Here is a 25,637-nt window from a genome sequence, read left to right as displayed (position 1 = left end):
GACCTGGATAATGTCTAGTGCAGAGACAGGGCAGCGTCCTGCCTGTATGAAACAGTGTCTCCTTTAATTGGCTTGCTTCTCTCTTGCTTTCCTTCCCCATCATCTGAGTCACGGCTTGGACAGCCCTGAGCCTGGAAGTGGATTTTGCCACATTACAAAGGAAATGAGTGGCCAATTAAGCAAAGCTATTTCACACAGGCAGGAGGGGAGATTTCAAGGCACTGGCTGGCACGCCCCTTCCAGGAAGAGACAGAGAAAGAAACCACTGCAGAGGGAAATAGAACAGTTAGAAAAACAATCCTGTGTGGGCGTCTTGTGTTCATCTTGGCAGGCATCCTGGGCCAGATTCACCCGGTGGGACTGCACTGAATTCTGCGTCCAGGCACCCCGGATGGATTTGGCCACTTGGTTTTAAGATGTGTACCCTGCCTGGTTTGCTCTCACCCCAGTTCCTGTGCTGTGTGGGCATGAAAAGAGCCTGTCTAGATGCACAATGGGAGCTGCTGTGTCTGAAGCCTGGCTTGCTCTGTGAATGTTTTGCAGATGAAGCAGCACAGGCGTGAGCTAGACTGAGCTTAAGACGTCTTTCCCAGACAGCCCCCTCCCTCCTTCCCCCTTTCCACTCCCTCTCCCTCCCCTTCACAAGCAGGGCTTGCTCTCTTCTGGGTGGCTGGGTGGGAGGGATCCTCTCTGGCTTACTCTGGTCGGGAATGGGATGGAGGTACGGCTGGGCTGACGCAGGCAGAGCCACCTCTGCCCCTTGTCTGGCTTCACTGCAACTTTTCTAGGGCACCTGGATTTCATTGAGGATCCGCCAGAAGAAAAAAGAGCCGCTTGCATGGACTGGAGAGAGTGGCAGGGCAACTAGATGCACTAGGAAAACTTCTAGCATCCTGGGAGAAGGGACAGTTACCTCCTTGCTCCCGCCAGCCTCCCTGCCACTTCCCAGTAAAACATGGTAATGCCTTCTGCTTTTGTATCTTTGTCATGACTTTCCCACTCGCTTCCCCTGTCTGCTTGTCTCCTCTGTCCCCTGCTGCCAACACAGACCGCACACCTGGCCCTGCAGCAAAGTCCTAGCAGTTGCCTGCTGCTTTATCGCTCTCCGTGCCTGGCAGGTGCTGCCCTTTCCCAGGCCCTGTCTGTCTGTGTGTGCTTGTGCCACCCGGGCGCGGCTGTCAGCCCTGACACGCTAACGCTCAGGTGTCACGCCGCTCCTTGCCGAGTGGGAACGGGGAGATAGATTGACGACAGAGCTCGCTTCTAAACCCATCTGTGTCTGGGAGGATTCCCTTCTCATGCAGAGACCATGTCTCCAGCAGACTGAGCAGACGTTTGGCACAAAGTAGAAAGAAGGGTACAAAGATCACTAGCAGCTGTTTGGTTGGAAGCGTGTGGGGTTGCAAACCATTGTGGTTAAAACCTCCCTGCACTCCCTTGCTATGGCTGCAGGGAATTAGAGCCAGAGAATGTGTGTTAATAACTTCACTCCTTCTCCCTTTGCTGTGCAGGGATGACATTCCTTACTCCATCGGTCCCTACGCTAGGGCTCGCAGGAGCTGCATTACTGTTAGAGGCACACTGTGCTGCCTTGAGCGGCTGTGATGGGCTGTACAGACTTCGTCTCTTGCCTTCCTAATGCTTTGACTTGTCTTTAAAGTTTGGATCCTACAGTCCTTACTCAGGCTAAACTCCCCTGATGTAAGAGCTGGAGCAGCGGGAGTGGACTTGTTATTGGCTGCTGGTTAGTGCTCTCAAACCTCTGCATAAGGGAGAGGGAGCAGTACACTTGGTGACTTGAGAGTTAAATGAACAACCTTACTGTGCCAAAACTGTATTTATTGTGAAGATCTAACCCTTCCCGGAGATTCAGACAGACAGCTTTATAAAAACAGATGGGGATTTGGGGGAAACAGCATCGTCTCTGTTTGAACTACACTTTAGGTTATTGAAATGGAAATAACTTATAAAATCTCAGTCTCTTTATGCTCTTAGTGACTTTTGTTTTCTTTTTGCACTTCACTTAAATTGGTCAGTTCCCTTTGGTTTCTAATCACTCTCTAGCTAGTGTCCCTTTTCGCCTCGCGTTTGCACGTTGCTGCTGCTCTCTATTGACAGCCAAATCAGACTCATTTACTGATGGGAGGTTTTTTGGTAACATTTGATGAAGTCATTTTGTCATCTTGGGCCAAATCATCCCTGGTGTGATTGCCCTTGGTGGAATTACACCAAGAATAAAGTCATGTCATTAGGATTTGTAAAATCCCACTCTCCTCTCTGCTCTACATGGGGGCCCCAAATTCAGTTGACAATTTTCTTTTACCCGAGTTTAAGAGGGCCCTGCTGCTTTACAAATTACAGCATTAGGATCTGAACTGGTTCATCTGGGGGAAGGGGGGGGGCGGGATTTGAACTTCTTCATCTCTGTTTTGTTACAGCACCAGGACACCCAGTGAATTCAGTACCTCACCAGCTGCTGGGAGGTGGCTAAATTCCGAGCTCCCCTTTGAGATTTGGGAGTAACAGCACCGGCTGCTCCGTTCACTGTCCCATCCACCAGACCAAGGAAGGGCATGAGAACCAGCTGACAGGGGGTTTGAGGTGCCATGTACCCAGACAGCAGGACAGAACGGAGAGATAAAGCTGACTTGCAAGACAGTCTGCAAAAGAACAGGATTCCCATGCCCCAAAGCCACCCAACCAGGCCCCATCCGACAAATCTGACTGGGGGAGAAAACCAAGTATTGTGCAAGTGTCTGTTTGCAGATCTCAGCAGCGGCGAGCAGGCCAGCACTGGATGGGCTCACATGAATGTAGCTCCCTGCCTCCCCTGTCCCCTCTAGAAGAGGTCCCTGCAGGTCAGGGCAGAAGCAGAGTGTCACAAGCTTGCTTTGCAGCCCTGCACCCATGCTGTGCGGCCTTAGCGTAGTAGACACTTCCTGCATTGATGGAAGGGATTTTTCCACTGCTGTAGGGAATCCACCTCCCCACGTTGCGGTAGCCAGGCTGACGGAATAATTCGTCCATCGACCAAGCCACGTCTATACCAGGGCAAGGTTGGTTTAACCACAGTGCTCAGAGGGTGTAAATTTTTCACACCCCTGAGCGCCACAGCTATGTTGACCTAATTTTTACGTGTAGACCAGGCCTAAGGCTGTCAAATCTGACACAGCCTTCACTTTAAAATGGTAAACAGAGAGCTCTGCAACCAGGCTGAAATCTGCCTCACTGAGAAGTGAGAATCTAATGGCAGGGTGTGTCTACCTGGGGACGCTCAGGAAAGCTCCTCAGAATTAGCTAAAGGTGTGATGTTGAAGTGCATTAGCTAAAACCCATTAAACCTAATTAAGCTAAGCTGGACAAAAGCAGTTTTACTTCTGAAGTAGCGTGTCCACACAGAATGTGCTTTAACTAGTGCTCTCTACATTCACACCTTGGGATAATTCCACTTCACTTTCCCGAGTGTCCCCACGTCGACCGGTGTGTGACAATCTCACCCCCTCAGCCCCAGTGTGTTACAGCTACAGACCCTGCCAAGTGCCTGGGCTCACTGACGTACCAGAAAGCTGTTGCTGATACAACTCCTGGCTGGATCAATGGGAGGCTGCTAACGAAAGCTCCTCTCTGCTTGAGGCTGTGCTCAGAGCTTTGGAATTCGTCCGTATCAAGTCCAGTTAAATTTGGAGACTGACCTTCCGACCAGGTCAAGAAGCTCAGATCTGTAGCAGGTCAAGCTTGGCAGCAGGAGATAAAAGCGCCTTCTCTGTTATCTAGGGATTGAACAGAGACAGAGCAGGAGATTTTATATATATATAAAAACTCAACACATCCTAGTTAAAAAGCACATTGGGGTTAATTCTTCCACCAGCTTCCACCAGCCCAGATTTTGCAGGAACGTGGGTTTGCATGCTCAGAAACCTCCATTTGTGTGAGCCGATGGGCCTCTGTACATGCAAATCCAGTCGAGTCTTTATTTGTCTGCCTGTCCAGCTCCTGCACAAATACTAGCGCTAGGAGAGCTCTCTCCGGCGACTACAGCTGCATTACTATTTACTCTCCGCGAACGGCCTGAAAGCTCTTCCTAAAGGCTTGAAAAGCCAACGTCTGTCCCTACCAGTTAGGTGGTTTTTCCATTTGACAACCATTTTTATTCCCCCCCACCCCTAAAGCAGCTGAAATTGAACATGAATTCATCCTGATTGCTTCCCTTTGTGCACCAGTTACGTCAGTCAGATTAGCACAGCCTTGGAAACAGGGTTTGTTTAATTAACTGCTTCTGCAGCGTCAGGTGGGCGAATTGGAACTATCATGAAGTGGGCCTTACACACATGGTGGCTTGTTTTAGTCCGGAGGGTCTCGTTTTGCAAGGAATGGAGCTGTAGAAAAGGTAGGATATTTCCTAACAGATTCTCCAGTGATTGGTTTGGAATCAGTGAAATGTAGGGATGAGGCTGAACCAGAGCGATCAAGGTGCCTGGTCTCATGTCACCCATCCACGCGATTGTATTTCTCAGACACCTGCCAGTGTCTGGGAGAGAGCTTAGCTCTGAACAGCTCTGAACTTGGGGGAAGTTGGGACCACATCTAATCTCGCTAGCTACCCTTCTCGCTACAATGGGCTGAGCCAAATCACCAGGTGTGAACACTCCTGAACTTTGAGGAGTTTAGAATTTGGAGCCTGCACTTGGAAAGTCAGACCCACCACAAATCAAACGAGTATAAACCTAGACATACTGGCGACCCTTTAAATCAAAAGCCCCTTAACCTGTCTGTGCAAAAGACAGTCCTCTGTGACGCTAGTGGCATCTCCCCAATTCGCTCAGACCTTTCGACCTTTCCTCACTTCAGCAGTGTCATAACTAATGTACCCCGAGTCCCAGAAAAGCACGGTTACTCCCAAGGAAATATGTCTATGGCACGTGGCTCTGCCAGCCGCACTGGTGTATTTAAATCAGCGTTCTTCCTTTAAAGACACTTCCACGCTCCCCCCAGGCTGGAGGGCCGGTCGGAGGCTCTGTGGGGAGGCTGGGAAAGCAAGTGACGGATGGGGTATATTAAACGGGGGGCGGTGGGAGAGGTCCCCAAAGGGGGTGGAAACTGGCCCATTGCTAGCGCTGATCTGTCTAATGGATGGTGCGTTTCCCCTGCAGGATCCCCGGTCTCTCGATGCCGCGGTGCAGAACGCCCTGCTAGCCCTCTACCCGCCATTTGAAGTCACAGCCCCAACCGTCCTCAGCCAGCTCTTCCGCCTGCTCGACAGCGACTACCACGGCGACGGGCTGTGCTGCCTCCTTGATTTCCTGATTCCTGCCAAGCGCCTCTTTGAGCATGTGCGGCAGGCGGCCTGTGTGAGTTCATGGATAACAACTCCAGGATCCATCTCCCCCAAGCCTTCCCAGAGCCCGGCTCTCAGGCCCAGGCCTGCCGTGGGTGCATGGATGCAGGCAGGCTTCCCCCACTGAAGCAAACTTTCCACGTAGACTCTAAACGCTGCGGTATCCCACCTAGGGGCAGTGCAGTCTGGTAGTTCAGCAAGGAACAGGAGGACAGGATGTCTGGGTTCTCTCTATGGGGCCTTCAGCAAATCTCCTCATCGGGGTCTTGTTTTCTCATCTGTAAAATGGAATGATGAGACTTCCCCAACCCCCCGCAGGTTGCTGGGTTTATTAATCATTGTGTGAGGCACTTTGTGGCACTGCAGAGTCGGTCTGTACATCATTATCCCCACCCCAAATGGGAATAATGGCCCGGCCCGGCCGCACTCAGGGGCTGTGACAAATCGATCAGTACAGGTTGCAAGGTGCTCGCATACTGTGGAACAAAGGCCGTATAATAATAATAATAATCCCGAGCTCTTACACAGCTCTTCATCAGTAGGTCTCAAAGCACTTTACAAAGGAGGACAGGCTCATTATCCCCACTTTACAGAGAGGGAAACTGAGGCACGGGGAGGGGAGTGGCTTGCCCAAGATCACCCAGCAGGCCCGTGGTAGAGCCATCTCCCTGTTTGGCGCTCCATCCATTAGGCCACAAGAAGCTGGTCAGATCCCATGTTGTTAACATTGTGTGTTTTTCTTCTCTTAGGCACCTTACTTTAACTGCATCTTTCTCCATGAAGGCTGGCCCTTGTGTCTTCACGAGAAAGTGGTCATTCACCTTGCCCCACTCAACCCCCTCTTACTACGCCCAGGAGACTTCTACCTCCAAGCAGAGCCCTACGGAGAGCAATCTGCCTGCATCACTGTTAAGTGCCTCTCTCGGGACTTGCGCACTGTGGAAGAAAGAACAGTTCCTGAATCCTCCTACACTCTGCTATTTACTAATGAGTGGCTGGAGAAAATCAACCGAGACCTGGACAGAGCACCTCTGCACACCTGCCTGGTAGCCACAGAAAAGGGAATTGCCCCTGTGCCTTGGAGTAAGATAGCCACGCCAGAATTCATCAGCAAGCCCAAAGCAGCACCAAGTCCCACCCAGGTCAGAGTGTCCCTTCCAGCACATGCACTGGACCTTGGCAGCTCTGAAGTGATGGTAGAGCCAGCATCACAGAGCTGCACAATGTCTTTTTGCATGACTGATGCTCAGGTGCCACCTGGTAACGTCATGGGTAATGTGCAAGACTGCAAAGATGTGCCCTGGAGGTCCAGCCAGGGCAAGTATCCAGGACTCATCAAGGTGGACCAAGCTGGATCATGGAAGAAACCCAGTGTGTTTGTTGTGCCAAGCCTGTGCGATATCATCAGCCAGGACCTGGACGGTGACTATGTCGACCTGCTGGAGTTTTCTGAAGAAATGAAGCTGGATCTTCTGGCCAAGTCAGGACCATCTGCTGAGCAACCTGGACCTTCTAGAGAAATAAAGATGCCATCAGAGCGTCAATCACGGCTTCCAAGGGTGAACAAAGGGTCAGCAGCTGAAAAATGGACCTGTGGGAAAGGGCAGAGCTCAGAGGAGGGTCCCTGCACGCCGTGTCTGAGGAGAAAACTGAACAGAGACTCCAAATTCCATGGGCCGAGGTGTCGATACCGTGAGTCCTACGTGGCCGCCCTTCAGAACCCCGTGCGCTTTGGCTCTGGGCTCATGGCCGCCATATTGGAGGAGTCTGATGTGCCCAAACCAGAGTTCCCTTCAGCAAGCACAGCTCCAGAGAGTCCAGCTCACCCCAGACAGAGGCCAGGCCAGGCAGCCACTCCCAGACTCCTCTCTGGCTGCCCTCGGAAGGCAGTGACTCAGGAGACGAAAGCCGAGGAGGTGACAAAACAGGGATACTTAAAGCTTCTCAAGTCTCCTGCTGGTGCAAGGAGAAATCTCCCTCGGTCACAGTCTCCCCCTGCCAACCATAAATTCTCCTTCTTCAAGGGCCGACAACAACCAGCATCCCCAGGGGACAGTTTGTCTGGTACCGGCCAACATGAAGGGCCTTGGAAAAGGATGTCGGGTATTTACTCTCCCAAGATGAGCAGAGCTAAGTCGGCTGGGAAAGGTAATAGCCAGTAGAGGGTTGTACAAAACTGGGTATAAAGCAATCATGGTAGTAAGTTGTGCAAGCTTTGCCTCCTTTCAGCTAAAAACTCTGCCACATCTTTGATCTGTTTTCCTGGCCAGGTACCGATCAGACAGACGCGTCTCTCTTCGACATCAGCTCTCTCCAAGGCACCAACTGTAAGAACGGGCTTTGTGCCACCACCGTGAGCTCTCCTGCCCAAGAACCGCTGTCTGCAGAGTCCAGCCCTCAACGGCCGCCCCAATGGCAGGATCTCGGCGCTGAGCTCTTGCTCTCGGGCATAGCTTGTTTGCCAGGTACTGAACCCAGTGACAGGATCACGATTAGACCTACTCTCATGTCTTCATTCACAATGGTTTTTAACTAAAGCTTTTTGTGGTCAAAATGAACATTTCTGCAGGGAATGTCCTACGTTCTTTAGGGGTTTTGTTGAAAAATGGAAAGCACCAAAATGGCAAACATTTCAGCTGGGCGTTTCAATAAAACGAAAATATTTGCCTGGTCAGCTGAAATGTTTCTGTTTTAAGTGGCTGAGAACTAATTTTTAACTGAATATTGGGGGGGGGGGGGGCAGGAAGAGGGGTTACAATGAAAACCTGAACATTTTTGACAGAAACAAAAAAATGCTGTAGGGGAAACCCAGACATTTCCCACCCAGTTCTTATCTCCTGAAGGCACGGCACAGCCTCCCGGCAGGCAGGGAAACATTCTCCCCCCATTTCACAGATGAGAACTCTGAGATACAGATGAAAGCTCCCCAGCAACAGAATTAGAGCTCCCAACATGGTACTACCCTGTTTCCCCGAAAATAAGACATCCTCCGAAAATAAGGCCTACTTACAGTTTTGCCTCTCGTTGTAATATAAGGCATCCCCCCGATAATAAGACCTCCCCGATAATAAGGCATCCACCGATAATAAGGCATTTTTCATTTCTGAAAAATAAGACATCCCCTGAAAATAAGACCTAGCGCATCTTTGGGAGCAAAAATTAATATAAGACACTGTCTTATTTTCGGGGAAACAGGGTAATTCCTCCAGACTCCAGCCCCTCTCACATCGCCTCCACCCCAGCTACTCAGACCAGGCGGAAACCTGAGGCGTTAGCAGGCATCAAGGTGAAAGTGAGGTCGTGAGGGAGTTTAGGCCAATAGTATTTGCCGCAGCTCTTCCATGAAGTCCCCAAGGAGACGTACTGGAGGTGCTGTGCCATGCCAGCAGCACTCCCTAAGGGCTTTCAGGGAAAGCATGCGGCCGTGGGATGGAGCAGTTCAAGGGAGCACGCAATAGGTGACATTTGGATTGTCCGTGGTCTCCCACTCCACAACCGTAACATCGCCAAGTCTCCTGATACTTGCTGTTTTCCTTGAAGCCCCAATTCCTGGAATCATGGCATAGGTTGAAACTCTGCTTTTCTCTGTTTTGTTTTAAGAAAAAGCATGTCTCTGGCCTTCATGGTTGCGGAGAGAAAACAGCTTGAAAATGTGACTCTTAAAGGCTCAAAAAGAGAAGGCGAATAAAAGAACCCAACCTTTGTTTTTTGAACAATCTCATGATTTGTAAGTCTCCCGAACACGTGGGCGTGGCAGTACTGTGAACTGGTAGCTCAACGTTTGCTTTTCCTGGCTGCAGGGAGCACAGATAAGCTTGGCAGGGCCCTGATCCAGGTGACCACAAGCAGCAGAGCGTGGGAAGCTACCTGGTGCTCCGCCAGAGAGGTAGCCCAGCTCCTCCTTTACCTCTGCTCCATCCCCAGGTAAGGGGAGAACGCGGCACCCTTCCCACAACACCCATGTTATAGCATCACCTTAGCAGAGCACCTGCATGCGGCATCGCCCGGCGCAGCAGCCACTCAGCCTCGGTTTCCCAGCCTGTCTCCCACTGCTCTGCCCAGCCTCCAACACCTTGGGTCTGGACCCTCCGTCAGGTCCCTTCCAGTGCTACCCCTTGCAGGGCACTCCAATTCCAAAACAAGGCGGAAACAACATGAACTTAAATTCTTCCTTTTCCTCGGGCAGATCTGCTAGGCCCTGGGCCCTGACCAGCCTTCTCCAACCTCTGCTCCCCCCAGCTGAGCAGGGCTCTGCCTTTTACCCTGGAAGCCAGACTTCTGCTCCAGGTATCTCAGCCTCCAGCTGCCCATTAACCCCTTCCTGCCATGTGTGGAGGCTGGCATGCCCCGTTCCAATTCCTTTCAGGCAGTAGCATAGTTGAGGGTAAACACGGGCTAATGGAATTTGGGGAATATGGAGTTTAGGGGGTGGATTCTGCCTGGGAGCTGGGCATCCATACTCACTCCTTTGCCTGCTTTGCGCCCCCATCCTGCTGCCTGGCAAAAGGGAGTCAGATGGTTCTAGGCTGCAGGCAACTCTCAGAGGGCCCAGTTAATTACTGTGAAAGGCATTATTTCTGGAACTGCTCACTGTGGTGGTTTGGGGGCTTTTAACTCTCCGTGTGTAACTGGATGGATTCCACCCGTACACATGCTGGAATGTGTACCACTGCCCCCTACTGGAGCACGTTGGACATTGTGTTGGTAGTTCAGACGTTCTTTCCGCCTGTCCGTTGAAATCCCATGGCAGCTGTGGGATGTGAAGATAAATAGTGTGCGTGATGTTGGGTGTATGCAGGCATTTCTGGGGGGAGCAGGCAGAGAGAGAGCAGAGGTGGGGCTCTTGCCAGGGGGGAGAAGGCTGGCTAGGGCCAAATGCCCAGAAGAACTTCCGGAGGAAAGGGAAGAGTTGATGTTCATGTCCCAGGGTTTCAGCCTGGGAGACAATCCCAGGAGGAGTCACTGAAATACGTAACTAATTCAGAGGCTAATGTACACGCCACGTACCTCTTTGTCAACGTCATTAGCCATTGTGCACCAGAGTGAAGTAATCAAGGCTAGAAACCAGGACCAGCCATACGCAAGGCCACCTACTCCTCACAGAAGAGAAAATTAGACTTCTACAGTCCATTGAAACCTTCACTTAACTGGTAAATCCGGCTCTGCTTCTGGGGTCTTCGGATTGCTCCAGCCCTTCCCTGTTTGCTAGAAAAACACACCCAAAGCCACCTACGCTGCTGATGGTAAAATAGCCCCTAGAGGGGTAGGTGTGAAGTGATGAACTGTTCACTGTCTCCATGCAGGAGAAGGCCTGGGGTAATCCAAGCAATGTATTTGGGGGTTCAGTACCATTAAATCCAGCAGGTGTCTCCCTCAGCTTTGGTCTGGAATGGAGAAGGGTGGGGAGAGGGGCCACAGCACCTCCTGTTGGTTGGTTTAAAGTCGTGCTACAGCTTTGGAAGAATTCACATTCCCTCTTGGCCTCAGTCTGGGCTCTCACGCGGGCGCTGACTTACTGCATGGCTGGGAGGGCGAGGACAGAGGTGCCAACTTGAAGTGTGGGGGAGAAGGGAGCGGGACAGCAGCTCTGAGGGGAAAGGAGGCCCTTAGACTTCCCCTGACCAGACGTCAGAGGGCGCACGTCTACACTGAGGCCGGAAGCGACAAGCGAGCTCCCAGCCTGGCAGACAGACTCATGCGGGTGGGCTCGAGCGAGCGTGCTAAAACCAGAAATACGGACGTTCGGCGTGGGCTGAACCGCGGGCTCTGATGCCTAGGGGGTGAGGTGGGCTGGAGCGCCCAAGCTGCTGCCTCCACTGCCCGCATTGCTAGTGTTTGTGCACTAGTGCGAGCTCTCTAGCACGAGTCTGTCTGCCCAAGCTGGGAGCCTCGCTCCCCACTGCAGACCCCAGGACGGTGCCTTCAGGAAAGCGGGGCATTTCCTCTCCAGCAGGGGTGGGGAAACCCCAAATCAGCTGCTGAGGGTCTGCCACTCTCAATTAATGCCGTTTTCTTCCTCCAATGAGAGCTCGCTGTGGTTTATTTTGTTCCCTAGGAAGGAAGCAAGGGACAGAGGGCTGACCATTGTGGTGGATGCCAGGAGACAGCCTCCCTCCCCGACCCTGCACACGGCATTCAGATCAGTCCAGGTACACGCTGGTCTCTGTACAGTAGTGAGCTCAGAAGGAGAAGCACAGTCGATTTGGGTGGGTGAGATCCTCTGTCCAGCTAATCAGTAAAGTTCAGCAGTGTTGTCCCTAAAGCACTTTTCAAATTCCCTCTGGAGTGTATTGCGTTGGGTGGGGACCTGTGAGCAGGTCCCTGCTGGCCTAGAGCTGATCCGTTGACAGTCGCTTTGTCTGCGATGCCCTGAGGCCAAGATTTTGATCTCATCCACACTCTTTGCCCTAAGCATCCCCAAGATCATTCATTCAGGCAGGTCTCCGTTACCCTCTGTGGGAGCGGGATATATTTATCTAGGAAACACTGCGTAGCCCCTGCTCTCCCTGGGACAGCTGCCCAGTCTCCTCCTTCACAGTGCCAGTTACTGATCTCCCGGGGAACCGTCAATGCATCTGGCTCCCAGCCGTCTGGGAGCTCAGTGCTACACTCCAGCCCTTTCCCAGTTGTCTGGTCTCAAAGTTGCCACTACAATTCTCTGTTTGCCACCTATGGATACACAGTTCACACACGTGGAGGACCAGACTCAAAGCACTGTTTATAGTCCCCCGGGGCACAAAAGATGCTCATTGCTACCCCAAAATCACAGTAGGCTTAGCTCACGTAGCCAGGAGATGTGCGTCTTTCCATCCCCAACCTCTCTGTCTCTGCACACACTAAAACCAGGAGAGAAAATCCTTTGTCCAAGCCCCAGCCCAAGTCACTTGTCAATCTGGGGTTACTACGTTTCTCTCTGCTTCCAGTAGCCACAGTCAGCCACAGAATCTAGTCAGTGCCCCTGTGAATGGACCAATCCGCAATGGAGCACCCAGACCCTGAGCTCATGTCCGAGCTTATCCCATACCTGGAATTCAAACACAACAGCGCCACGTACATCTCCACCTCTCACAGCTGCTCCTAAGGACTCCCAGCAGGACCTCCTCTGCCCCTGGCAAGTCCCGGCTGGCATTAACTGGGTCCACCTGCCAGAATGACTCTGCAATAATTACCCTGCATCTTAATGCAGGTGTTTCGTGCCTGAGCCCAGGGCAACTCAGAGAAGTGCCCTGTGTTCCTGCACAGGGGCGGAGAGTTTGTCACCCTGTCACTGCTCCCATCAACTCTGCGTTTTGCCAGGGTTTGCTTTAGGTCTCTTCAGTGAGCTTTGTGCTCATTTGTGACTGGTCAGCTAAGTCCCAGGATATTCGTTCTGTCCCCAGCCTGGATGGCCGTACATGCCTTTCCAGTAGGAATACAGAGTTTTTCATAGAAATTCCCCTGCTACTTTTTGCTGGGTTGCTCATGGGAGGTGGACACAGCCCGGGTGGGGATGCGCTGTCCTGTTCTACACAGGTTCTGGCCCACGTGACTGGATTGGGGGAAATGGGGTTGTATTTCCCACCCAGCTCTGCTCAGAAGCTTTTCCTCTGGCTTCTAATACCAGCATTGAACTGCTCAGGATATGAGACTCTCCCGCTCACAACAGCACAGTCCTGTGCTTGGTGAGTGTTTCCAAATGCCAGGGCTGAATGTCACGTGCAGAGTAAGCAGAGGATGTCATAGAATCTCAGGGTTGGAAGGGACCTCAGGAGGTATCTAGTCCAACCCCCTGCTCAAAGCAGGACCAATCCCCAAGTAAATCATCCCAGCCAGGGCTTTGTCAAGCCGGGCCTTAAAAACCTCTAAGGATGGAGATTCCACCACCTCCCTAGGTAACGCATTCCGGTGCTTCACCACCCTCCTAGTGAAATAGTGTTTCCTAATTTCCAACCTAGACCGTCCCCACTGCTACTTGAGACCATTGCTCCTTGTTCTGTCATCTGCCACCACTGAGAACAGCTGAGCTCCATCCTCTTTGGAACCCACCCCCCACTTTCAGGTAGTTGAAAGGAGCTCTCAAATCCCCCCTCATTCTTCTCTTCTGCAGACTAAACAATCCCAATTCCCTCAGCCTCTCCTCATAAGTCATGTACTCCAGACCCCTAATCATTTTTGTTGCCCTCCGCTGGACTCTTTCCAAATTTTTCCACATCCTTCTTGTAGTGTGGGGCCCAAAACTGGACACAATACTCCAGATGAGGCCTCACCAATGTCGAATAGAGGTGAATGATCACGTTCCTTGATCTGCTGGCAATGCCCCTACTTATACAGCGCAAAATGCCATTAGCCTTCTTGGCAACAAGGGCACACTGTTGACTCATATCCAGCTTCTCGTCCACTGTGACCCCTAGGTCCTTTTCTGCAGAACTGCTGCCTAGCCATTCGGTCCCTAGTCTGTAACAGTGCACGGGATTCTTCCGTCCTAAGTGCAGGACTCTGCACTTGTCCTTGTTGAACCTCATCAGGTTTCTTTTGGCCCAATCCTCTAATTTGTCTAGGTCCTTCTGTATCCTATCCCTACCCCTCCAGTGTATATACCACTCCTCCCAGCTTAGTGTCATCTACAAACTTGCTGAGGGTGCAGTCCACGCCATCCTCCAGATCATTAATGAAGATATTGAACAAAACTGGCCCCAGGTCCGACCCTTGGGGCACTCCGCTTGATACTGGCTGCCAACTAGACATGGAGCCAATGATCACCACCCGTTGAGCTCGACGATCTAGCCAGCTTGCTATCCACCTTATAGTCCATTCATCCAGCCCATACTTCTTTAACTTGCCAGCAAGAATACTGTGGGAGACCGTATCAAAAGCTTTGCTAAAGTCAAGGAATAACACATCGACTGCTTTCCCCTCATCTACAGACCCAGTTATCTGGAAGGCAATTAGGTTAGTCAGGCATGACTTGCCCTTGGTGAATCCATACTGACTGTTCCTGATCACTTTCCTCTCCTCTAAGTGCTTCAGAATTGATTCCTTGAGGACCTGCTCCATGATTTTTCCAGGGACTGAGGTGAGGCTGACTGGCCTGCAGTTCCCCGGATCCTTTTCCTTCCCTTTTTTAAAGATGGGCACTACATTAGCCTTTTTCCAGTCATCCGGGACCTCCACTGATCGCCATGAGTTTTCAAAGATAATGGCCAATGGCCCTGCAATCACATCCGCCAACTCCTTTAGCACCCTCGGATGCAGCGCATCCAGCCCCATGGATTTGTGCTCGTCCAGCTTTTCTAAATAGTCCTGAATCACTTCTTTCTCCACAGAGGGCTGGTCACCTCCTCCCCATACTGTGCTGCCCAGTGCAGTAGTCTGGGAGCTGACCTTGTTCGTGAAGAGAGAGGCAAAAAAATCATTGAGTACATTAGCTTTTTCCACATCCTCTGTCACTAGGTTGCCTCCCTCATTCAGTAAGGGGCCCACACTTTCCTTGACTTTCTTCTTGTTGCTAACATACCTGAAGAAACCCTTCTTGTTACTCTTAACATCTCTTGTATTGCAAGGAGTGACATTTACTCTGCCTTCCCCTGCAGAGATCTTCACCTGCCACCATCCATGGTGTGTTGCTGTTGGCAGAGAAGGAGGCGGCTGCACACCTGGAGAAGTTACCTGGAATGCAGGTGAGGACTGGACCAGTTTCTTCTGTAGCTGCTCCCTAGCCTCGTCTTTATATTATTTGCACCTTCTCCTGCAAGGAGGACAGAGTCTGTACTGACGGATGGTTCCTTCCTTTCCTCCCTCGTCTCTGCAGTCAGGGGGATGGAGCTGGACCAAGGTGCTCCCCCACCTCATCTCCACCTTGGCCTAGCTCACCAGGGTCCATCTGTGCCAGCAGGAGCAGTGACTAGATGGATTCTGTCTGTCTGTCCTGGTCATGTTGCTAGAGCTCAGGTTCCACTATTCCCATGACATCGTCAGTAGAGCCTGCCCATGTGCACAGTCCTCACCCCCGTTATGAAATAGCTGGACCCTGTCTCGGATGAGGAGCAGGGAGAGGTGCCCTTCTCTCTGTCTGTGGGGCCTTTATCCTACTGTCCGTCTCCCAGGCAGGTAATCCTTGCAGTCCCCACATTGTCTGATGGCAGTAATGGACTGCAGCCACCCGGGGGGAGCCGCGTACTTTCCCAATTACTTCCACCCGCTGGACATGGGCATTAGGATAATAACTCACAACTGGAAAGAGTTTATTGTTCTTCTAATGCTGCTCTGTTTAATTAATATAATGTGAAATATTAATGAGTTCGATTACCCAGCTTGGCTGTCCTGGCAGATGTACTAAAATGCCAGTGTTCTGCTGTGCATTCGAAAACCACAGAGCCCCAGGGAGCTCCACTTGGAGACAGTGACTTCTTCTGAGCCAGGGCTGGGTTCAGGCTCTCGGGAAGGAACCAGAACTGCGAAAATGCCAAGGACAACAGCTTTTCTCGCCAGGCCTCATGCAAAGCCTGTGGAAGCCGCTTCAGTGGGCTTTGGGTCGAGCCCCCAGTGGGCAACCCCCTGAGGTCTGTACTCAGCGGGCGTTTGCCTGAATAAAGACTGCGTTTAAGAAACCACAGCTGCACACAGACCCCGGGGGCTTGCATGGGGATGAAACCAGGACCTACCCAAACAAGCCCCTCTACCTCTTGAGCCAACAGAGGAACTGACTCATTTGCGGCCAATGACTAGCAGGCAGTTCTGCTCGCTAGAGGGAGACACAGCTGCATGCGCTGAGCCAGCATATTGCATGTGGGATTCAGGATTCACAGCATAGCCAGGCAGGAGCGGACGGCTGGGAATCTCAGCCAGCAACTTCTCCTTCTGACTCTTCCAGCCCCATTTAGGGGATTCAGGCGGCAGGGATCTTTGGAGAAGGAGAGAGGGATTTTCATGCCCAAACGCTGCAGGATCCCCTTGGGGAAGCGTTGCCAAACCAACCTCTTACCCACCACTCTCACGAGCCTCTGTAAGAGCTCGCCACAGTATTTACAAGCAGTGTCCCTCCCTCCTGCAGGTGGAGCTGCTGACTTCCCTCCGAGCTCTGAGCCGCTATGTCGACAGCACCCAGCTGACGCCAGACTTGGATGGGACTTTCCCTTACTGCCACGGCGAGTGGGTTCAATTCTTCCAGGTGTCTATTATCACGGCCTTTAGCTTTCTCCTTGTGTTTGCTGCAGCCCTTTTCCCTCAGCAAGGGACTTGCTTCTCAGGGGACATAAAGCTCACAGTGACGATCACTGGTAAATCCCTGGTACCTGGGTAATGCCGGAAGACAATGTCTGAGAATGCCCAGGCTGCTGGTACTGCAATAACAGCGTAACACCGACTGCGGGGAGAGAGTGAATCTGGTTGCAAGTTATGCCAACTGGTTGCATCACAATAAGTACATCCCTGTTTCAATGTATCACAAAAAGTAAGTGTATGTGTGTGTGTGTGTGAGTGTGTGTGCGATGGATGAGGGGGAGGATTCCCATGGGATGCCCTGAAGCAAGCAGCGGTTTTCACATGTATTACACACAAGTGTAAGAAATCAACAAGAAGGCCCAGAACTTTAGCTAAATATCAATAGCTACCTCAGTTCTGCTTAGAAATATATTATCTACAATGTCTCTCTGCAATTAACCTTCCCACCCTGCTTATTGGCTGCATTGCTATTCATCCATATTTCCACCTGCTTCTTTCCCTATCAGCCATTAAACTACTGTCCATCTGTTTATACATCCACACAATCTAAACCTTTCCCCCCTCTCTACTCTAAGCCTGTCTTGCCATCCATCCGCCAGCCCTCCTGGCCTGGGACAGGCCAACTCACTTGTGTTTCCTTCTCTGTAGAAGCTGCATCCTTTCGTGGCAGATCTCAAGCAGGCCTCCAAGCTACTGCAGAGCTGCATCCAGGAACTGGAGAAGGGCGACATCCCAGAGGATATGCAGGTAACAGCCATGTTTCCGAGTTCCAAACAGGATAGCCTGCAACCAGCTCTGACACAGTTATCCCCCAAAACATCAGCATGTGCACTGTGCGGCCATCTCCTGATGCCCAATGGCAATCCAGCCCTGGGCAATTCCTGCCCACCGGGAGAGCCAGAGGAACTCGCTAGGTGCATTTGATCAAAAGCAGCAGTGACTCTCTCCCATAGCCTTTGCTTGCTACATAATCAGTATTTAAGAGCAAAGAAGCCATTATTATATTGCAAAACAATGTTGAAGCCAGCCCACAAGCTAAGTCAGGTCAGGCTGTATCCCTGCTCGGACAGGAGACCTGCAAGGAACTGCAAGCAGCAGTCATGGTGAATCTCTGCTGGAGCTGGAGACCTGGCAGGTGTGATGCACTGTTCTGCTGAAGATGCTGTTCATTGGCTAAGACTTAACACCAACGCCCTGATTACTTGTGGTCACGGCAGATACCATGGGAAGCGCTGCAAGAAGAGGAGCGTGAACTCTAGTGCCCTGTCAAATTCCAGTCCATATCATTGCAAACGGCCTGCCTGAAGCCCCTGTGGAGGTCCCATTGGACACAGACAGCTGCCACGTTGCACCCCAAAGGTGGCTGCAGTCAGTGGTGGATGAGGTGATCTCTGCATAGAGTTTGTTACTGTCTCATGCTCAGAAAGCACATTGGGATCCCCTGACCAAGGGCCACAGAACTGTAGGGTTAGAAGGAACCTCAAGGGTCATCTAGTCTAACCCCCTGCCATGATGCAGGACTTGCGTCTAAACCCTCCATGACAGATGGCTCCAGCCTCCGTTCGAAACCCTCCAGTGAAGGAGCTTCCGCAACTGACCTAGGCAGTCTGTGATCCAGTTAGCTCCTCCAGGGCTCTCTTTGCAGGACAATGTGTGTTGTACATGGCATTTAACTCCATTTTGTCCCAGGGTAAAATAAGGTTCCCTTGGTGGCAATGTTGCTCCCCAGGTCGGAGGCCTTTTCCGACCTCAGGCTCTGTGCCCGTTCTTACCTTCGCCCCTGGCCGCCGACTTGGTGCTGTTGATTCAGAGGGTGACGGGGCAAAGAGCAGGGCAATCCCAGTGACAAGCGTGTGTGTCTCTGACCCTCGGGCAGGAGGCAGCCGAGTGCACCGAGAGATACAGGGAGCTGATGAAGGCAGTGCTCAGCGACGTGCAGCTGGTCAGCTTGCAGAGAGAGGGTGGGGCCACGCTGGCCAGGCTGAAGAAGGAGGCATCCCGGCTCAGCTTCTCACCGGACATCAGGTACAGAGACTGGAGTCATCCCTGCCCCAGAAGAGGGACACTGAGCACCGAGCTCTCACCCTACTGGTTTCAGGATGCTTGTGCCTTTGGCATTGCAGAGCCCTGCTCCTCATCCGTTCTCTGGGGACAATGCAGCCCATTACCCACCGGCACAGGCTTCTCGCCAGCCCTTCAAGGTGTTCCCACCACCGCCCGCTCCCCCAGGCCTAGCTCCGCCAGCTCCCCACCCAGCTGGAGACCCAAGCTCCCGGGAGTGGTTCCCGCTCAGCCCAGGCCTGGAAGGCGGATGGGCACCGTTCACTTGAGCAGGGTGAGGATTTTCTCCCTGGGCTTTGCAGGAGAACATGTGCCGGTGGCTCTAGGAAGACGAGAAGCTCTTGTCCCCTGCAGAGCTCGATTCCATGCAACTTTAAACAGATGTCATCCAATGTTATTTCATTTAATTTTCCAGTGTGGCTGCTAGATGGCGCTGCTTCCCAATAATATCACCTTGCTTCCAGCCAGCCGCACACCACAAAACCCGCTGGTTTCCTTCCCCCTCAGTTCACTCCACTCCTTTGCGAGAGCTCCTCTGCCCTGGTGCCATCGCGCACCGGTTGTGACAGTGTCAGGCTGGGGTGGAGGATATTTCCAAGGTGACAGAGAGCAGAGTTAGCAAGCGCCATCCCTCCCTCTGGTATCCAACATCCAACTCCAACCTGCTCGATGTAACTGGGAGACTGCTGGACATGTGCAATCACCTGACGTTACACCTGCAGCTATTCAGGGCTCCAAACAGCTGGAGAGTAACATGTACCTTGTCCCAGGGCCGCCCAGTCTGGGGGCACAAACTGGTCCCACACAGAGCGATACAGTGAGGTTTTCTGGACAGGTACAAATCCAGAGTCCTCTGGTGATTAGAAACATTTGCAGCATGGCTCAGCTTGTGGCAAAACATCACCTACAAGTTACAACCCCTCAGCGACCTCAGCTCTGGCTGCCACGCTGGGCTGCAGTGTGGAGGAACGGGACTGCGGCTCTTCCACTCCGCACATGCAATCCTTCAGCGCCACTGCTAATCAGCAGAGCGATCTTTGCACATGACCTTTCTCAGCGCCCAACAGTGTGCATCAGGGTCATAACTAGAACCCAGCTCCAGGGAGCACACGGCCAGAGGCTAGGGTTCCCCTCTCCCCATTTAAGGGGTTGTGATGCTCAGAGGACTCCCTCTGTTGGTTCCTTTACTAGGAATTGTGCCTGACCTGTAGCATGTTCAGCTCTAATTCTAGGAGGGGTGGATGGTCTCCTCGCACACCAGTGGCTGATATGCTGTAGGTGGACAGAGACGGGCCAGATGTATTTGTCTCCCTTTTTGTTCTTAAGGAACAGCGTGGACGCAGCCATGGGCCTCTACAACCAAGTGGAAGAAGAAGTTCACACTTTGGTGACGAAATCCAACAGCTGCCTGGAGCGCCTGGAGTTCCTCCGAAAGATCCGGGAGTTTGAGGCAGAATTCGGCAAGGTGAGCGCTCTCCCCAAGACATGCTGCCGGAAAGGACAGCTCGCACCTTGGATACCACGGCAACGTTTGCTGAATCTCATTCATCAAATCCAGGACAAGATTTCTTTGCTTCAGCTCAGAGTTGAGTGAAGCAAATAAACTTCTCTGACCATAGCCTGGGCTACTGATACCAAGGGAACCTGGAGAACAACAAGATTTTCTTGAAGCCCAGATTTTAATGACTAGGTTACTGGGAAAAATATGTTCACAAACTCTGTGAAATCTGGATGACCCAAGGGAAGGAGGGGAAATTCCCAGGGAAGTGGCAGCTGTTAAATAACTGAGATCTCATGGAAACTCTATTTATTTCTTCTTATAGCTCACTTGCTGGATTGATGAAGGAGATTCTCGGCTCCATGAGGAATGGAGCCCGGACAGCTCGGAGAGATCCTACCAGCAGTTCAAGGAATTCTTTATTCAGGCTACAGTATGTTTGAGGATTTGCTTTTCTATAACCTGTATCCTAGCGATAGCTATATTGCCTGTGTCTGGAACATGGTCCTTGCTAGGGCTCTTTGCCAGATACGCAGAATGAAATATGAAAACCCCAGAATTAGAGCTTCTCACATTGCATTGCAATTTCGTTACAAATGGCCCAGTATTGTGACAGATCTGCAGAAAATGCCATTTTTGACCCTTTGAGCGATAATGGGCCCATCAACATGTAACTGTCAGGTCAGATTTTTGCAAGGAGGTTCCCAGTGTTGCACAGCGTTAGTCCCAAATGTGAGACAATCCTTATACTTCTGGACCACGTCTGGGCTCCGACCCCTAACACTCCCGCCTCCTCCTCCCGTCTCCAGCTCTGGAGGGCAGTCATTCTGTTCCAAGGGAGGTCCAGTGCTGTGTGGGGAAGCCCAGGATAGGGGTCTATGGAGACTGAGGCGTCTGCTTAATCGACCCAAACAAGCAGCCCCGTGCAATGCACCGAATTAAAGGAGGTCTCAGCATGGGGAGTGTGGAATGAGACCCTCCATTCTTATTTCCTCCCAAGATAGAATGATTCTCTTCTGCTTCCTTGCACCCAGAAATGGTTTGTGCCCAAACCGAGAACGTTCCTCTGACTTTGATGCTGGAATCTTCCAGCTGCAGCAGAGCTCCTGGCCCTCAGCAAACAAGGCCCCCAGGATAAAGACAGCAGAGCCTGTTTAGGAATAGATCATTTTCCTTGTATCCTCCTTTAGGCTCACTACAACCACGGACTGGTGCTGTGTAAGGAAGCTGCTGAGTTCCAAGGCTCCGTGTTCCCAGAAGCACAAGCCTTCCAGGCAGCCGGCGGTACCGTGCAGGCCAAGCTGAGGAGCTTCTACACGAACTTGGAGCGGCAGCAGGCGGAGCTGGAAACTCTGCTCAACCTCTGCAGGTTCTGCGACAAGGTGACTGTGCTAAGCTAGCTGCTCCATATTGGTACACTGCAGCAAACTGGACCCGGACAATATTGCTCTGAGCCAGGAGACGGGACTCTGTGGGGCAGAGTGTGAAATGTAGGAGCAGTGAAGTAGTTTGAGACCCCCAGCGCTGATGACATAGCAAGGAAACGGAGCCTCCCCCCCGGCTCTCCCTAGAGGATGTGCTCTCCTGACCCTGGTAGAGACAAACTGGTGGAGAAACTCCAGGTTGGTGATTATGATGGAATTTCTATAGGACTCCAGAAGGAAGTTGGTGTGGAGGGGCTGCAGCAGAACAGGGGGTGAGAGAAGTTACAGAGGGATACATAAGCAAGTGGGAAATGAGGTTTGGAGCGAGAGAAAAGTGCACTAGATGGAGAGCATGGGAAGGATGTTGCAGTGGGCAGAAGGGATAAGAGACGGTTCTTGCCCCAGCAGCAAGCGGGATCGTGGGGGAGGAGAGACAGCAGGTTCTAGATGAGCGACAAGGAAAAACTACCAACTATTGCTCTGTTTTCTAGATAATATTGCTTAGCCTTGACTGCAAACCGCACATGGCTCGTGTGAAGCTTGGAGAGGGACAGCCAGCGAGTCGGGAGGCCCTACAATGCCTAGAGAAATCGCTACAAAAGCTCTCTGTGGAGTTTTCAGCAGAGCGGTTCCAGGAGATGAAGGTACAAGCCTACACCCTGCACAGCTGCAGAGGACTAGGAGTATGGAACAAGGCATGGCAGACGTGTCAAGAAACCAGGCAGATCCTTGAGGAGATGCTGGAAAAATTCAAGGAGGCCCAAGGTGTTGAGCCAGACTGTCGTGGGGAGGAAGATTCTTTCAGCTCAGCTGCTACTCAGTCAGGCCCCAGAGTCCAAGGTAAAGCTCCTCATGTTTGCAAAGCCGCTTCCAACCCTGCCCAAGCATCGGCAGGAAGCAAGACACAAGTTAAAGAATCAGGATGCAGAGCGAGGAGTGAGCTAGAGTTAAAAGCGCATCTGCCCACAGACTCTGACCTAGGTACAGATCCCAGGGACCCCAGGTGTCCCCAGCAGGAATCCTTGTCCTGCGAGGCTGTGCAGGAGGGCAGAGGTATTTATCAAGGCTCTATAACAGCTGAAGATTCTCCCCTGAGTGCTGCATGTGGAGCTGATCTTGAACAGAGAGAAGCCCTGGCTCAGAATCCCAGCACGGAGGCTTTAGAAAGCCTCCATGGGGCACCCCTCCAGAAGCCTCCTCTGTCTCTTCCTTCCCAAGCCTCTAGCCCAGACCCTGGCCAGTTTCCTCGGGACAGAGTGAGTGAGTCCCTGGGTGATGGGCCTTGCTCAGCCCCCAGCACATGTGGTCAGAAGCACTGGGGTAAGATGCCGGAAGCAGCCCAATACTTTCAGGTGTCCAGACATGGCAGCTTTTCCTCTGAAGATACAGAGTCACAGAACTCGGCCCGAGACCCTTCAACAACTAATCTCATTTTGCCCATGGAACTCGTGAGTCCTAGACTGCCCGGGCCTCTGGGAAAGCCCCTGGGGATCATATATCTGGAAAACCACCACACAAATAGCCATGAAAAAGCAGATGCCGAGTAAAACCAGCTCTTTCGAAACTGGATTGGCTTTGGCTTTCCAGTCCTGGCAACTTTGGCCACGGAGAGGCTGTGCTGTCTAGTGGTTATAGCACAGGACTTGGCATCAGACCTACTGAGGTCTACTTCTTACCCTGCCATTGACTCATTTCTTGGCCTTAGGCAGGTTACTTAACTCCCTTGTGCCTAACTTCTACCCATCTGCAAAATGGGGATAACAATACTTACCTACCTCCCGGGGAGCTGTGAGGCTCAGTTAATTAATAATCGTGAAGTGCTTTGTGGTCCTCCTATGAAAGGCATGCAGCTGGAGAAGTGCAGGGTACTGGTCGAGTTAACAGTAACGTTCTCATGGTACCATTCACATTCAGTAACTGCAGGAGAAAAGCCTAGGGCAAATGGAGACAGTTTGGTCACTTCTCTTCTAGCAGCACCCGTATTCCCCGAGGCGCACCGGTCATCCCTGATCCCCCGCAGGAGCACCATGCAGCTCACTACAGGATGTTCCTCACTGCTGAACCTTCCCCTGTCCAGAGCCACCAGGCCTCGGAGTGTAAACTGTTACCACAACAGAGCAATCACCAAATCCCTCCTTCCTCGTCCCAACTCCCCTGCCTGCCCAGTGGAATTTCCCTCCTGCCCACATGTTTTTACTGTCTCCTTTCCCTCCTGGTCTATGGGGCTGCTGCAGCTTGTGTTGCGATATTTTGTCCCTGTTACTCAAGGCTAATTTTATTACCAATAATAAACCCCAAATGCAGAGCTCTCCGTGTAGAGCAGTGCAAAGGAAACTACATTGCAGCCTGCAGTCAGACAGCGTCCAGAACAGAAATCCTTCTCGGGTGCTACTACTCCTGCAGGAGGAGCCAGAGGAATAAATTCTAGGGGAGCACCAAAATCCATTCCTGATTCATCTTCTCTTAGCAGCTGTGCTCAGTATACTCTCATGTCGGATTCTACTCCTCTGAGGCTCTGCCCATAATCCATCCCCAGCGGATAGGCATTTATCCTCCTTGATCCAAGGGTGGACATTTCAGATTGGCTCCTGGATAGACTTTCAAGCACGCAGGACCCACAGTTGTGCATACAAAGCGCATGCAGGGATGTCCATAACTTGCATGCACTATTACAGAGACTGCACATGCAAGTGACAGTTGTTAGCAGTTTGCACACACTGTTACCCAGTTTTCATGTGTCATCACAGGAATCTCATGTCTGAGTGGTTTAAAAATCCAGCCCCGTGTGTCTGCCTGGGAAGGATTTTGGTGAAGTCTCGAGTGTTTTTCTTTTTAACAAAACATTCAAATCCAGGCTCGTCTCTCATACTGCGCTGCCTCCTCCTCCTTTTTCCCGTCCCCTCGTCAGTTCAGAAGGGTGCGTTGTGTTTGGTTCCATCCTTTCCCCCACAGCCAGCTGGCAATGGAACGAGAGGACCTGCTTCCAGGCCTGTGGGGTCAGGTCACTGTCCTTCCTGGATTGTAAGGCGAGGAGGGACCATTCTGGTTCCAGGTCTGAGCTCCTGCATAGACGTAGGGAGTTCAAGTCCAGAAGGGACTGTGAGATCATCTGGTCTGACCTAGATCAGAGCCCTCAAATTTCACTCCGTTGTCCCTGTATTGAAACAACTCAATGTCATTTATGTTTGGCCAAAGAGTCTTCCAGACAGAAGCGTCCAGCCACGGGCTCTCAGTCTGCTTTTCTCCGGGCGCAGGATTTACAGAGTCACCTCTCAGCCCTCGTTCCGAGAAGCAAAGCAGATTGAGCTCGCTCACTGGCTCACTGTCAGCCATTTTGTCCACCCTTGTGCCTCTTTCCTGCACCGTGTCCAAAATGTGGACCTCAGACCTGGACGCAGGATCCAGTATCGGTCTCACCAGTGCCATTTACAGAGGTGAATCACTTCCCAGCTCCGACTCACTACTCCCCTCTTTAGACCTCCAAGGATCACATTAGCCTCATCTGCCCCAGCATCGCACGGGGAGCTCCTGGTGAGTTGCTGATGCACTGTGACCACTAGATCCTTTTCAGAGGCCCTGCTTTCCAGTCTGTAGGCATGTTCTGCATTCCTGTCCCAAGACGTATAACTGTGCATTTGTCTGTATTAAAACACATTCTATTAAAATGGACCCAGCATACCAAGTAACTCTGACTGCTCTCTCTGACAGCCCTGGCCTCATCATTTTTTACTACTCAGCGAGTCTTTGTGTCATCCGCACATTTTATCGGCAGTGATTTTATATTTACTTCCAGGTAACTGATGAAAATGTCAAATAGCGTTGGGACCAGCGCTGGTCCCTGAGGAACCCCACGAGAAGCACCCCCATTTGATGGTGATCCCCCATTGACAACGACTTGAGATTGGTCCGTTTGCCAATTCACAAGCCATTTAATGGGTGATTTATTGATATGGTGTAGCACTAATTTTTAATCCGAATGTCATGCAGTACAAAGTCAAATTCCTTACAAAAGTCCAAGTCTATGACATCCAGGCAGTTATCCTTAGCAACCAAACTTGTAACCTCATCAAAATGAAATCAGGTTTGTTGGACAAGACTTATTTCTGTAACACTTGTTGCC

At 51.7% G+C, this 25,637-nt stretch overlaps 1 protein-coding gene across 1 annotated transcript; it reads left to right on the top strand.

The window, feature by feature from the left end:
- The first annotated feature begins 733 nt into the window (after positions 1 to 733).
- KIAA1755 (KIAA1755 ortholog) lies at positions 734 to 25,195 on the top strand. The gene is made up of 14 exons (XM_054045264.1): positions 734 to 958; positions 5,151 to 5,348; positions 6,085 to 7,483; positions 7,606 to 7,800; positions 9,136 to 9,259; positions 11,391 to 11,484; positions 14,905 to 14,991; positions 16,365 to 16,481; positions 17,183 to 17,281; positions 18,411 to 18,559; positions 19,922 to 20,060; positions 20,419 to 20,526; positions 21,284 to 21,475; positions 22,009 to 25,195. Exons 1-14 carry the CDS (start codon positions 956 to 958, stop codon positions 23,062 to 23,064), a joined length of 3,960 nt encoding a protein of 1,319 aa, XP_053901239.1. The 5' UTR covers positions 734 to 955; the 3' UTR covers positions 23,065 to 25,195.
- The last annotated feature ends 442 nt before the right edge of the window (positions 25,196 to 25,637 follow it).

This window comes from Malaclemys terrapin, chromosome 12, assembly GCF_027887155.1.
Source record: "Malaclemys terrapin pileata isolate rMalTer1 chromosome 12, rMalTer1.hap1, whole genome shotgun sequence".
NCBI classification, from domain to species: domain Eukaryota; kingdom Metazoa; phylum Chordata; order Testudines; family Emydidae; genus Malaclemys; species Malaclemys terrapin.
The sequence above is the reverse complement of the archived record's forward strand: the minus strand, read 5'-3'. Positions and strand labels throughout refer to the sequence as shown.